Raw genomic sequence first — 12072 nt, 5'->3', positions numbered from 1 at the left:
TTTGAGCACGGTCAAAAAACCGACAAAATATGGCTCGGCTCGCGGTGCTCGGCCTGAGGCTGCTCTAATGGATACGCGGCTATAGAAAAACATATAACCAGATCCAACAGACCGTCAAAATGAACCGTGATTGTCATTTAGATAACCTACTTATTTACTACTTCGTATCGTAGGTACGTCGTATCAATGAAAAGCTTATCACGGCATAAAACATTTACGTAGTCACACATTTCATTGTTCTTGGCTTAGGTAATATTAATTATCCATGGCTGGTTTGAGTAGCCACAGCTAAGACAAGCAGTGATGAAGAAGAAGACTGATGATTATTACCATTAAGGTTATTTTTCATCACTGCTTGTCTCAGCTGTGACTACGTCCGGCACACGCTCAATAACGTCTTCATCACAGGCCAGTGCAACCAGCCATGGTGAATCTCCGGTATAAATTTTTTTTTGTAAAAAGTCATTAAATCTTTATTTTTTAGCTGCGCTTATTGGCAGTGGATTAGTGTATAGCTTTTTAATGCAGGTAGTTTAAATTCCTCTACTGAAAGAGGTTCAACAGAGTTTGGATTCGATTTTCTGTTGCCTTGTCTTGTTCGACGGTTGGTTTGCAAAGTTACAGGCCTGGTATCAAAACTCAAAAAGTCAGACGACATGTCGTAATTGATAAAAATATTACCTATACAAATATTAAGCCAAGAACAATGAAAATGTGTGACAACGTAAATGTTTTATGCCGTGATAAGCTATTCATGATACGACGTACCTACGATACGAAGTAGTAAATAGTAGGTATCTAAATGACACTCGCGGTTCAGTTCGACGGTCTGCTGGATCTGGTTATACCTATGTTTTTCTATTTAGTTCATCAAAACCTGAATATCCATGCTCGTTATCGTTTTGATGAAGAAGAAGACTGATGGTTATTACCATTACGGTTCTTTTTTCATGACTGTTTCAGTGGTTACTTTGAGCCTTGAGACGCTAAGTGCCTTTTTATTAAAATGTTTGAATAAAATATGTTTTTTGTTGTATGCATGTAATCAAAAGTCCATAATTAAATGTATTAAGCAGCACATATGATATTAAAGGAATAACGTAATATATCTCACATATACTAGAAATATACTACTATATTTAAGACTTTAGCTCGCTAGTTTTCATTTATTTATATTTTTGGGCTATTTGGTACCTATTTGTTGAAATAGATTGATGGAACTCTTTCGAAAAATACAAGTTATATGTCTTTGAATGATAAAAACAAAACAGAATAATGCTACATTGCATATAAGATAGAAAAACAGAAAAAAAGCCTAGAGTCAAAACATCTTAGAAATATTTTGCACTTTTAAGCGCGCTTAAGAGGTAAATTCCGATTTGTTTACAGCCAATACCTCTTATTTGCGCTGAGACTTAACTAAAAACTTAAATTGTATAAAACATGTAAGCATTTTAACACTGTATTCGGCGAAAAATGCTTCAATTATGGACTTAAATGATAGTTTATCCAATATATCCGCGTAAACTTGCTAGTTTAGAAGAAAAAAAAAAACGTGTCTACAGGCAAAATCGCTTATCTGCAGTACCTTTTGAAGAAAAGCCTTATTTTAACCTACTCGGCGCGAGTATAGAGTAAATAACATAGCCCTATCCTATTAAGGGATAAATTATCTAAATAGAAACACAGAGACGTTTTTAGTATAACTAGCTTTTATAGGTTTTTAGAGCATGCAAACCTTTAAATGCGTTTTTCTCGAAACTACATTTCATGCAGATAAGCGATTCTGGTTGTAAGGGGACGATTGATAATGAATATAAAGTTCCACAGAAATGAAGGTCATCATGTATTAATTAGATAAGCCATTTTATGCTTCAACTATCACTTGAAAGGCTTATTATAAAATTAAAGTAGTTTTTTTTTTTTGATATTTTAATAAAAATCAAAATTCGCGAAATTAATTCGTAACAACGTCACTGCAGTCAAGACAAGATTTTCAAAATGGCGCCGCCGCAACTTGACAGTAAATTTTAAATATGCCGCTGTCATGTACAGGCTACAGAACGCGGCAAAGTGCTGCAACCTGGCGCTGCACCGTTTTACGTTACGACACAGCGCCGTTTCAAGTTACCACGCCGCGCCGTGGTGATGTCGCCAAGCACGTTAATTTTTGTAAAATTCATAGGCGTTAATCCTGGCTAAAATCCATGCTACACATCACGTATGTAACATAAAAACTATTTTGTTTCAGGATTTGTGGTACCTTTACAACCGGCTGAGCAAAAGTTTTTTACGCCGGACGTTACAACATACGGTGAGAAGTAACATTCATTATATCTAAATAAAACTCATAGTTTATAGGTCATACCATAACTTTAAGTTGAAAGTTGTTTCTGAGACTGTATTTTTTGACATCATTTCTAGGATGCTTCAGATTTAATTCTTAATAACCATAATTATTTTTATCATATTATTATAGTCAAGCAAGCATATTAAATATTTTATTTCTTCATAGATACAATGCAAAATGTGATCGAGCAGTCCGTTCTTGACAACAACTGGCTACCAACTGCCGAATCTACAGGCTCCCCTGCTCATCGAGCCTCGCCTCTCCCTACTCTCGCCGCCCTCACGGTGTTGCCACATATAAACTGTTTAATTTATAGTAGTTTTCAAGCACTATACTCTATAGTTGCCAGTAACAAATACAAAAAATTACAAAAGGACGCGAGATGATAAGGTTACTTGTAGTTTCATGGAAATCAGTGTCAATTTTACATTTTACACCATAGATAGTTGTTGTTTAGATAATACTTGCTACTGTGCATCATTTACTGAAATCTGGAAATTATTTAATGTTTAAAAATATATTACTTTTTTGCCTATAAACAAGTAGCTAAAGTAAACCTATTATGAATGGACCTATATTTCCTTTCTTGGTTATGTTATATTGGAAAACACCTTAGGGATGAGTGCTATACAGTCATCAAAATATATTTTTAATGATTTTTTTTAAAACAAATATGGAACATTATAAGAATTATTAAAAGTTATTTTCATGTCTAATTAATTAGTATGTAAAATCCGAATTAAAATTGTCGCCAAATTAATCAAGATAATATAGATACGAGGTGTCCTAAAATACTAAAGGAAATCATGACGATACCCTCACAGAGTGCCTGTTTCGGATAAACGTAGAAAAACGGAAATAACGTGTAGCTTACTTTCTGAAATTAATTTATCTTTACAATTTCGTTATTAATAACCTGTCAAAAATATTATAACTTTCAGCGTAATGACAAATCAACTTTGAGAACTTAAGAATGGCATTTTTGGTATTGACTGCAGCTAAAGGATTAAAGTTTTCAAAAAGAACTTTGATGAAAAAATTATAATTAAGGAGTCGTCAGTGTAAATGACGGCTGACGAGTTGAAGTCTGTGTGTTGATTAAGTTTTTGATTTACATCAAAAGCCAGAAGATTCTTTGGAACACTTGTTTGATGCCCATTAAAGGTAACTCCTATCTTTAGGTACGTACCATAAAATTAAAAATATTTGCCATGTGAAAAGCTAACCATTCATTACCTAAGCATATCAGTAACAATGTATAAATCAATAACATATTGTTAATGTAAATAATACAACTAAATAAAAAGTACCTATTTAAATAAAGTTAATTGAACAAAATAATTTCGACATTTATTTCCATTAGACTTTAAGCATTCTGTAAAAGGCTGAATACTAATTTAATTGGTTGCTACAAATCCTTTGATACGTTTTGCAAATTGGAGATTTTAATATATTTGTGGAATCAATTAAACATGTAATATTGTTGTGATGTTTTTCAAAATAAATCATTCATTCATTCATTCATTCATAAACGACTTGTAATGAGTTAAGTTCAGCATTAAAGACACAAATTCTGTTAATTAATTTATTTTATTTGAAATTTTGTGTAGCTTTGCAGTACAGGTACGAGTTTGGTAAAATTCATGTTTTAGTTAAGATTCAACCATGAAATAATAGCTCTCAGAATCATTTAAACGTTCATAGAAAGAAGATTAAAGAATTTTTAACGGGTGAATTGTATTTGGATAATAGGTAATAGTCGCTTGCACAGTCTAAGGTTAAAAAAATTAACTCTTAAGCTTGGGTTTGGAATTAAGTTTGAGGTATCTATATAAGATTATAGTTTACCTATATAGTTCATACAAGTCACTACTCACTAATCTGAGCTGTGAAAACGTGATTCTACCACAGATCGTATATGGCAATAACAAGGTCTAAAATTAATTATTTAAAATTCAATTGTTTAACTATTTATTTACTTCAACCCAACTAAACATTAAATATATAAAGTCAAAGGACGCTAAAAGAAAGTAGTTTTTTGTTAGATTTGTATCTTTCATTGTTTAATAAATACACAATATTTGGGCTATATGCTTTTGTCAAAGTATGGTGACGACTTGTACAAAAAATATGTTTGTTATCTGTACTGTATAATGAGTTACGATTGCTTGTCACGTTCGTAATCGTTATTTAGTTCTAGGGAAATGTTATGTAAATATCACAAGCCTAGAAATAAAGCAGTTTTATTACCGTACTACGATATAGACAGGTTAAACTTAGGTTTAAATTTATATGTAAGAAAGGAGTGTATATAGTGGGATATAATAATAAAAAATGATTTTTAATTGTGTTGTTTTATTCCTAATTTTACAAATACTGAAGAAATTGTTTGTTTGTTTGAAGTCTACGCCGATTATTCTATTTGATATATGCCTCGGATGACAAATAACACATCAATGAACATAGCAGTGTCAAACTGATACCTGAATTGAGTTAGACAATCTGAAACTCAAGTGTATTTGTACTTATTCCTTGTTCCGATTTCCCGATCAATATAGACCGGCGCACGATACCGATATCGGATTGAAAACGATTAAAGCGCTCTTACTGATATTTTCTGTTAATTTTTATCTCGTTTCGTTGATCTTTTTTTTAAAATAAATGAATAAGTATCTGTTTTGACCACTCATTATAAAAATCATTGAATAAACCTCTTCAGGTTCCCTGTCCCGTGAGGACATGTGCCTCATATTGCAGTTGTTCTTTAAATAAATATATTTTTTATTACGTACCTATTGTATTATTTTTATCCTGAAAACACATTTAGATAGCCAATCAAAATTACTACGGAAACATTGGGGATACTAGATTACTTTATCATTACTATAAGGACGTGTCAAAAGGACGCTGCACATTGCTTCGGAGTAGCTATTGGGGATACTAGATTACTTTATCATTACTATAGGGACGGGTCAAAAGGACGCTGCACATTGTTTCGGGGTAGCTATTGGGGATACTAGATTACTTTATCATTACTATAGGGACGTGTCAAAAGGACGCTGCACATTGCTTCGGGGTAGCTATTGGGGATACTAGATTACTTTATCATTACTGTAGGGACGTGTCAACTATAGGGACGTGTCAAAAGGACGCTGCACATTGCTTCGGGGTAGCTATTGGGGATACTAGATTACTTTATCATTACTATAGGGACGTGTCAAAAGGACGCTGCACATTGCTTCGGGGCTAGGGGATACTAGATTACTTTATCATTACTATAGGGGGACGCTGCACATTGCTTCGGGATAGCTATACTAGATTACTTTATCATTACTATAGGGACGTGTCAAAAGGACGCTGCACGTTGCTTCGGGGTAGCTATTGGGGATACTAGATTACTTTATCATTACTATAGACACGTGTCAAAAGGACGCTGCACATTGCTTCGGGATAGCTAGGGGATACTAGATTACTTTATCATTACTATAGGGACGTGTCAAAAGCTGCACATTGCTTCGGGTAGCTATTGGGATACTAGATTACTTTATCATTACTATAGGGACGTGTCAAAAGGACGCTGCACAATGCTTCGGGGTAGCTATTGGGGATACTAGATTACTTTATCATTACTATAGACACGTGTCAAAAGGACGCTGCACATTGCTTCGGGATAGCTAGGGGATACTAGATTACTTTATCATTACTATAAGGACGTGTCAAAAGGACGCTGCACATTGCTTCGGGGTAGCTATTGGGGATACTAGATTACTTTATCATTACTATAGGGACGTGTCAAAAGGACGCTGCACATTACTTCGAGGTAGCTATTGGGGATACTAGATTACTTTATCATTACTATAGGTCAAAAGGACGCTGCACATTGCTTCGGGATAGCTAGGGGATACTAGATTACTTTATCATTACTATAGGGACGTGTCAAAAGGACGCTGCACATTGCTTCGGGGTAGCTATTGGGGATACTAAATTACTTTATCATTACTATAGGGACGTGTCAAAAGGACGCTGCACATTGTTTCGGGGTAGCTATACTCTTGACAGTGATTGTGGTTGTCAGTTAAGAAACAAAAGTGTATCTTCAGGACCTCCCGTTTCCTTTGCCTTCCACACCGTATTGCCGGAGCCCAAATAACTAGGAAGTGTTCAACTTATAGTTAACAATCTTTAGTGGATGTAGGTCAGTGTGTAATGGCCTAATACTACAGTGAGGTTCTATACCTGTCTCGGGCACATATGACGCGCTGAGACTATAAGTGAGTCTATGGCTTATCTGTGGCAGAGCCAACGAGTATACCCTTGGGTAGAGCGATGAGTCGAGAGAAGACGCGTGCGTGTGTGTGGGGAGACAGGGTAAAATAATAAATATAAACAAACAAGGTGTATACTATACAAGCTTTTACGGATGAATTAGTGCTTTACTCTGTTATTTAGAAGGACACGAGCTGCATATCTCAGCTGCAAAGTCCTCCCAGCCACTTAATTATGTTTTAAGCTTATATGGAAGTATTTAAAACAAATGCAAATAATACTTAGTTTCTGTACCTAACGCTTTTTGCGATTCAAGTAATTAATTCCATTTTATTCTTATTTTATTAGAAAGAGCATGAAGCATTAGGTATCCCAACAAAAAAACAACATAACTATTCGATTGAGACTAAATATTTAAAAAAACAATAGGTATCAGAAAACTTCTGACCTTATATTTCTGCATGTGAAAAATTCGGAAAGTCAGGAATATGTGAATTTATTTAAAAAATAGCTCTCCGAATGTTTCTAGAATTATTTTGGAACGAAAATTTCATTTTACTGCTTATAATTTGTAGGCTTCAAATAACCTACATGTAATTAAAATTCCCTTTTTGGTGTCATTCAGCCTGCCAGAGGCTTAACGGGACCGAAAAGAAAACTTTTATTAAAAAAAAAACTCAAACAAAATATTTTATTTCAATAATATACCTAGGCCGCTGAAACTCGTTTGTACTCAGCACATAACTGAAAAGTTTTTGAAGAATCGGTCTCTTTGCAGAGGTTTCAACGCGATATTGGACTCGGGTCGGACGTACAATCTACCTAATGGATGTTTGAACGAACTTGTACCATGCAGGTGTTCCTTACTCTGTAGTCGTACCTTCTTAAGTAAGTATGTACCTAAACGGTAAAAGAATCATCAAAAGTAAGCTCATTTCCAAATCGGTGGTAACTACAAATTCATAAACTTACATTTTACGAATCCAGCTAGTTTAAGTAAGTTTGTTAGCATGGGTGTGAATTTGTGTGTTTGTTAATCCTTCTCATTAAACGATCTAGACAGCACCAGCATATTAAATGTTATTATAACGGATAACTCACGTCTTAAACCGAGTTTAGCACCAGCAGTTACGATTAAATCTCGTGTGATATTAATTGTGGCTTATGGACTGAGGATCACGAAAATTTTAAATATTGAACAGACGACCGGATAGCTCAGGGTTAGAGAACCTGACTACGAAGCACGAAGTCCCGGGTGCAATCCCAGGTCGGCGCAGATATTTGTATGAGTAATATTATAAGTGTTTGTTCTGAAGTCTTGGGTGCTTAATATTTATTTAGGTTTATATTTTTCTTTACAAGTAAAAAGTTTCCCTAGTACCCATAGTATACGATTTGCTAAGTTTGGGACTAGATCAATTTGTGTAAAGTCCCATATATTATATTTCATATATATATTTTATAGCTCAATACTGCCTGACTTTTTACAATTTGCGTTTTGCGTAAGAACGCATTATCTATCTAGGGTATAATACAAGCTTTAAATTAATGGGTTCGTGCAAGTGATATTTAGCGGCATGATTGCCCCCATGGCGTCCTTTATCTGAGTCGACTCTTTGTAATGCAAATCTTAGAGAACACAATTAAAATGTTAATTAATTTACAACGGTATAAAATTGCGCGGTTGCCTATTTACTGGCCATGTAAAAGTATAATTTACAAAACGGTAGCGAGTTGTTTTAAAATTTTAATTAAGAGACGTGGCCTGAATAATCTCATCTTTTTATTTTAAATGTACAGTTAAATAAAATGAGGATTACGAGCTACAGATTTAACTTCTGTTGAGAGGACACGTTGCTTCACATTTATTTGAGGGGTTGATCAACTTTTTCTTGTCACTCGTTACTATAGTTACGTTCTCCTAAGTCACTCTTTAAACCGTAAGTTTATAGGATTAAAATTTCCCAAACATGCTAAAAAGAATGTTAGTAGGTATAATGTGACAGAACATAATTATCTTCTATTAAACTGTACTACTTTTGTCCCCTCGCTGACAGGCCGAATAACAACAAGAAATAGTTGATCCACCTTGAGACATTTATAGCACAAAACACAGATAGTTCAGAAGGCAATCTCCTGTATGTACTTCACTTTTCATACCTACGCTCGGTGGTCGCTCTAAGGTTAGTCAACTATAGCTTATGCACCAAAAAACTATCGTGGTAGTGGCACTCGTATCTAGTTGTTTGATTTATTGTTGAGAATTAAACGGGAAGAATGGAAATATAAATTAATAAATAAAATTTTCATAACATTGTTCTATTATAAATTTGTCACAGAAAATATCTTGCGACGATTTCGTTATTGGCGAAATTCACGATTATTTAATTTAAACAACCGTCCACTGAACAGTTATAATAACTTTTTTTTTGTTGCTCCATTATTGCACAAAAAAGTTCAAAGACGCGTGTCTCAAGTGGATGGCACTCGCGCTCGCACTGGTCCCAACCGGTCCGAGATATCGTGTCCGTGAGCAGTGTCTATGTGTGCGTTGCTCGAGCGCACTTGTATGGAGACTGAATTCTGAACTATTTATCTGTATTTTGTGTTTATAGTTACAATAATATCTTTATCTACTATAAAGTAAATCAAAATAAGGTGTCTTGTCCTTGCGAAGAGTACCAATGCTCTGAGGTTGCACTTCCGCGTTGGATTGTTATGCAACATTTTGGGCGAGAAATGCACCAGCCCTAATAATTTGTTTTACATTCCAATATATCAATGTATTTCTAAAGTAGTTAAATTTAAGAATCACGTCCTTTCTAAAATGCGCTTTTACTTTTTTTTATTCCGGTCCACAAGTTGTATGTTTCTGTCGTAAGTAATGTCACGAAACATAGATGTCGCTAGTGCTGCTGCTTAAGTAGCATAGTAGAAGCAACCTGAGATACGTATGCATAGGAAAAATTCGTGTCTAGATTCCTGTCCAGCAGTGGTGTAGGGGTTATAGCACGCAGCACGGATTGCTGAGGACCTGGGTTCGATTCCCAGTGCTGGTCTCTTTTTCTGGTTTTTCTGTGCATCCATGTCTCAGTTTGTATTTTCGATATGGTTTCACGGGATACCCGTAAAAGTAACAAATTTGGAGTTGAAATAAAAAATACAAAAAGACTCCAAAAAACCAATCATATTTGCCAACTCAAGCAGTTATCATAAAATAAGTACCTACCTATCGTAAATTTTTTCAATTTTCTACAGTAAAACCATACATATTTCAATCAAAAATCGGAAAGTGAAATATCCGAGTTTGACATAGTTATTTTTATGTTTTATCAATAATATAATTATACTCACCTTTGTATTTAAATATGAATAATATTTTAAAGACAAAGAACGTCCCAAATCTAGACGTGTGTATAAAAGAAGCTGTAAACGAATGTAAAAATTTGAAAATTTTCCAGTGTAAATTTTCAGAAAATAAATGCTGATTGTAAGCCCCGACAGCACATGATTCAATCTTCGCGTTCCCGTTGCGAGAATAAGATTTATTTTTACTGCGGTACCGTGTTTTTCACGGAGTTAAAAACGTTTCTCCTAATTCTATTAAATTCTGTAATGAGATAAATGTATTTATTAATATCTTATTTGCAACGCACAATTTCTGCGGGGAAAATAACGTCCGCTTTTTATTTCGTTACTACATAAAATCTGACATATTTACCTATGTAAGTACTTCCGAAAAACTATAAATTTTGTACCTTGTTTTGTTACGAAAGCATTTCGTGGGGTTAGGATTTCATTCAACCAAAGAGTGCCTAAAATAAACAACAAAACTGAAAATTATCACACTATTACCTTTAAAATTGACCTCCAATACACAATTTACAATTAAATACCTTAGGCTGCTATTTACTCTTAAACTGCTAATAATTCTCAAGAAAACATAACCGTTATAGTTTTTCTTGTAAGTTTGATATACTTACTACCATCCTGAATTTTTTCAAATTTTTCCACCCACCGGTTTAGATTTTAGAGGGGGGACGCTCGATTTTAACGAAAACTAGCACTTTAAAGTTGAATATTTTGCAAACAAATCACTGAATCGAAAAATCGTTTTAGCAACCCCCTTATGGTTTTAAAAGACCTATCCACCACTAACCACCTACTATTATTTTATTTTTTTTGAATTTTTTATTGTATCATTTTGTCGGCATAGTTTATATACTTATATATTCGTGCAAATTTACAACTTTCTAGCATTGATAGTCCCTGAGAAAAGCCGCGGACGGACAGACAGAGAGAGACAGACAGACAAACAGACATGACAAATTTATAAGGATTCCTTTTTTGCCATTTTGGCTACGGAACCCTAAAAAGGAAGAACTAAAAATAAAGATCTACAAACAGTGAAATTGCTTGATACATCCAATACAAGTTATAGCTAGCCGAAAGGAGCAATTAAAAGGTATGTTGACATAATTGCAGTCATTATTGAAGAAACTGTATAGTAATCAGGCAGTCACTTCAAGATACTTCAAGATTCTATTATAACAAAATTCTCCGGTTGATATTAAGAATAAAGGAATAAAATGAATTAGGGCAATTCATTAAAGTCGGAAGAAGTTGTTAGCAACCAATGTACTATTAATATTAGTAAGATAACTCCTTTGTTCGTAGACAAACAAAAAATATACATTTTTCAGGCTTTAGCAGCTTTAGATTTCTATTTCTATTTTCATATTAATAGAAAGAAGAAACAGATAAGCTTTACCTAAGAAAGCGGGGAAAAGTAAATCAACTGTGTTATGCATCGTGGCCACTCGAAGACTGGCGATAACATCACAGCTTTGTCCGTGTCTCGACAATATCTTATTCAAGACTGGGATAAATGTACCTTCAGAGATCGTGAGTCGACTGCGGGAAAACGTACGACTTCATTTGCGTACGTAGTAGAAGTAATGTGTGTTTACACGGCCCCGATGACTTTTCTGGCATTGCGTGGTAACTTCATTGCATGTTTCCAGTGGCGGATTTATGTTTTTTAGGAGTGTAGGCAACTTTATATCCGCCGCCCTATGTAACTTTCTAAAATAATTTTCTTGTTGAAATCTGCCGCCCCTAGGCCGCGGCCTATACGGCCTATTGACAAATCCAGGACTGCATGTTTCATGTCAATTATATTATATCTCGATTTTAATATGGTGAAAATAGGAGCTTTGTGTCATCTTATCGTTTTAAATGATAACATTACGGATAACTCACGTCTGAAATCGAATTATTACCGTTAGTTTGCCGGTATTCGTTTCGTCGGGTAGTCGCGCGAGCAGGGTGGTGGCGCGCAGAGCGCATGTTGCAGAAGCCGTCGAGTCGCATTGCTCCCAGAAGAAGGGTTACGGATTAGCCCGAAAAATGTCGAGCTAAACTCGATTTAAAACTGAGTCTCACGGTAGTTTCAT

The 12072-nt window shown here is 34.7% G+C and overlaps 1 protein-coding gene across 1 annotated transcript in view; it reads left to right on the top strand.

The window, feature by feature from the left end:
* Nucleotides 1–4695, top strand: part of LOC141427202 (uncharacterized) — a 39128-nt gene extending 34433 nt beyond the window's left edge. The window contains exons 10-11 of the mRNA XM_074086428.1: nt 2252–2314; nt 2516–4695. Of these exons, the coding sequence (XP_073942529.1) occupies nt 2252–2314; nt 2516–2736 (284 nt within the window). The 3' untranslated portion in view covers nt 2737–4695. The remainder of the gene's footprint in view (nt 1–2251; nt 2315–2515) is intronic.
* The last annotated feature ends 7377 nt before the right edge of the window (nt 4696–12072 follow it).

Source organism: Choristoneura fumiferana, chromosome 4, assembly GCF_025370935.1.
Source record: "Choristoneura fumiferana chromosome 4, NRCan_CFum_1, whole genome shotgun sequence".
Classification (NCBI taxonomy): Eukaryota; Metazoa; Arthropoda; class Insecta; order Lepidoptera; family Tortricidae; genus Choristoneura; species Choristoneura fumiferana.
This window is presented reverse-complemented; position numbering and strand designations above follow the sequence as displayed.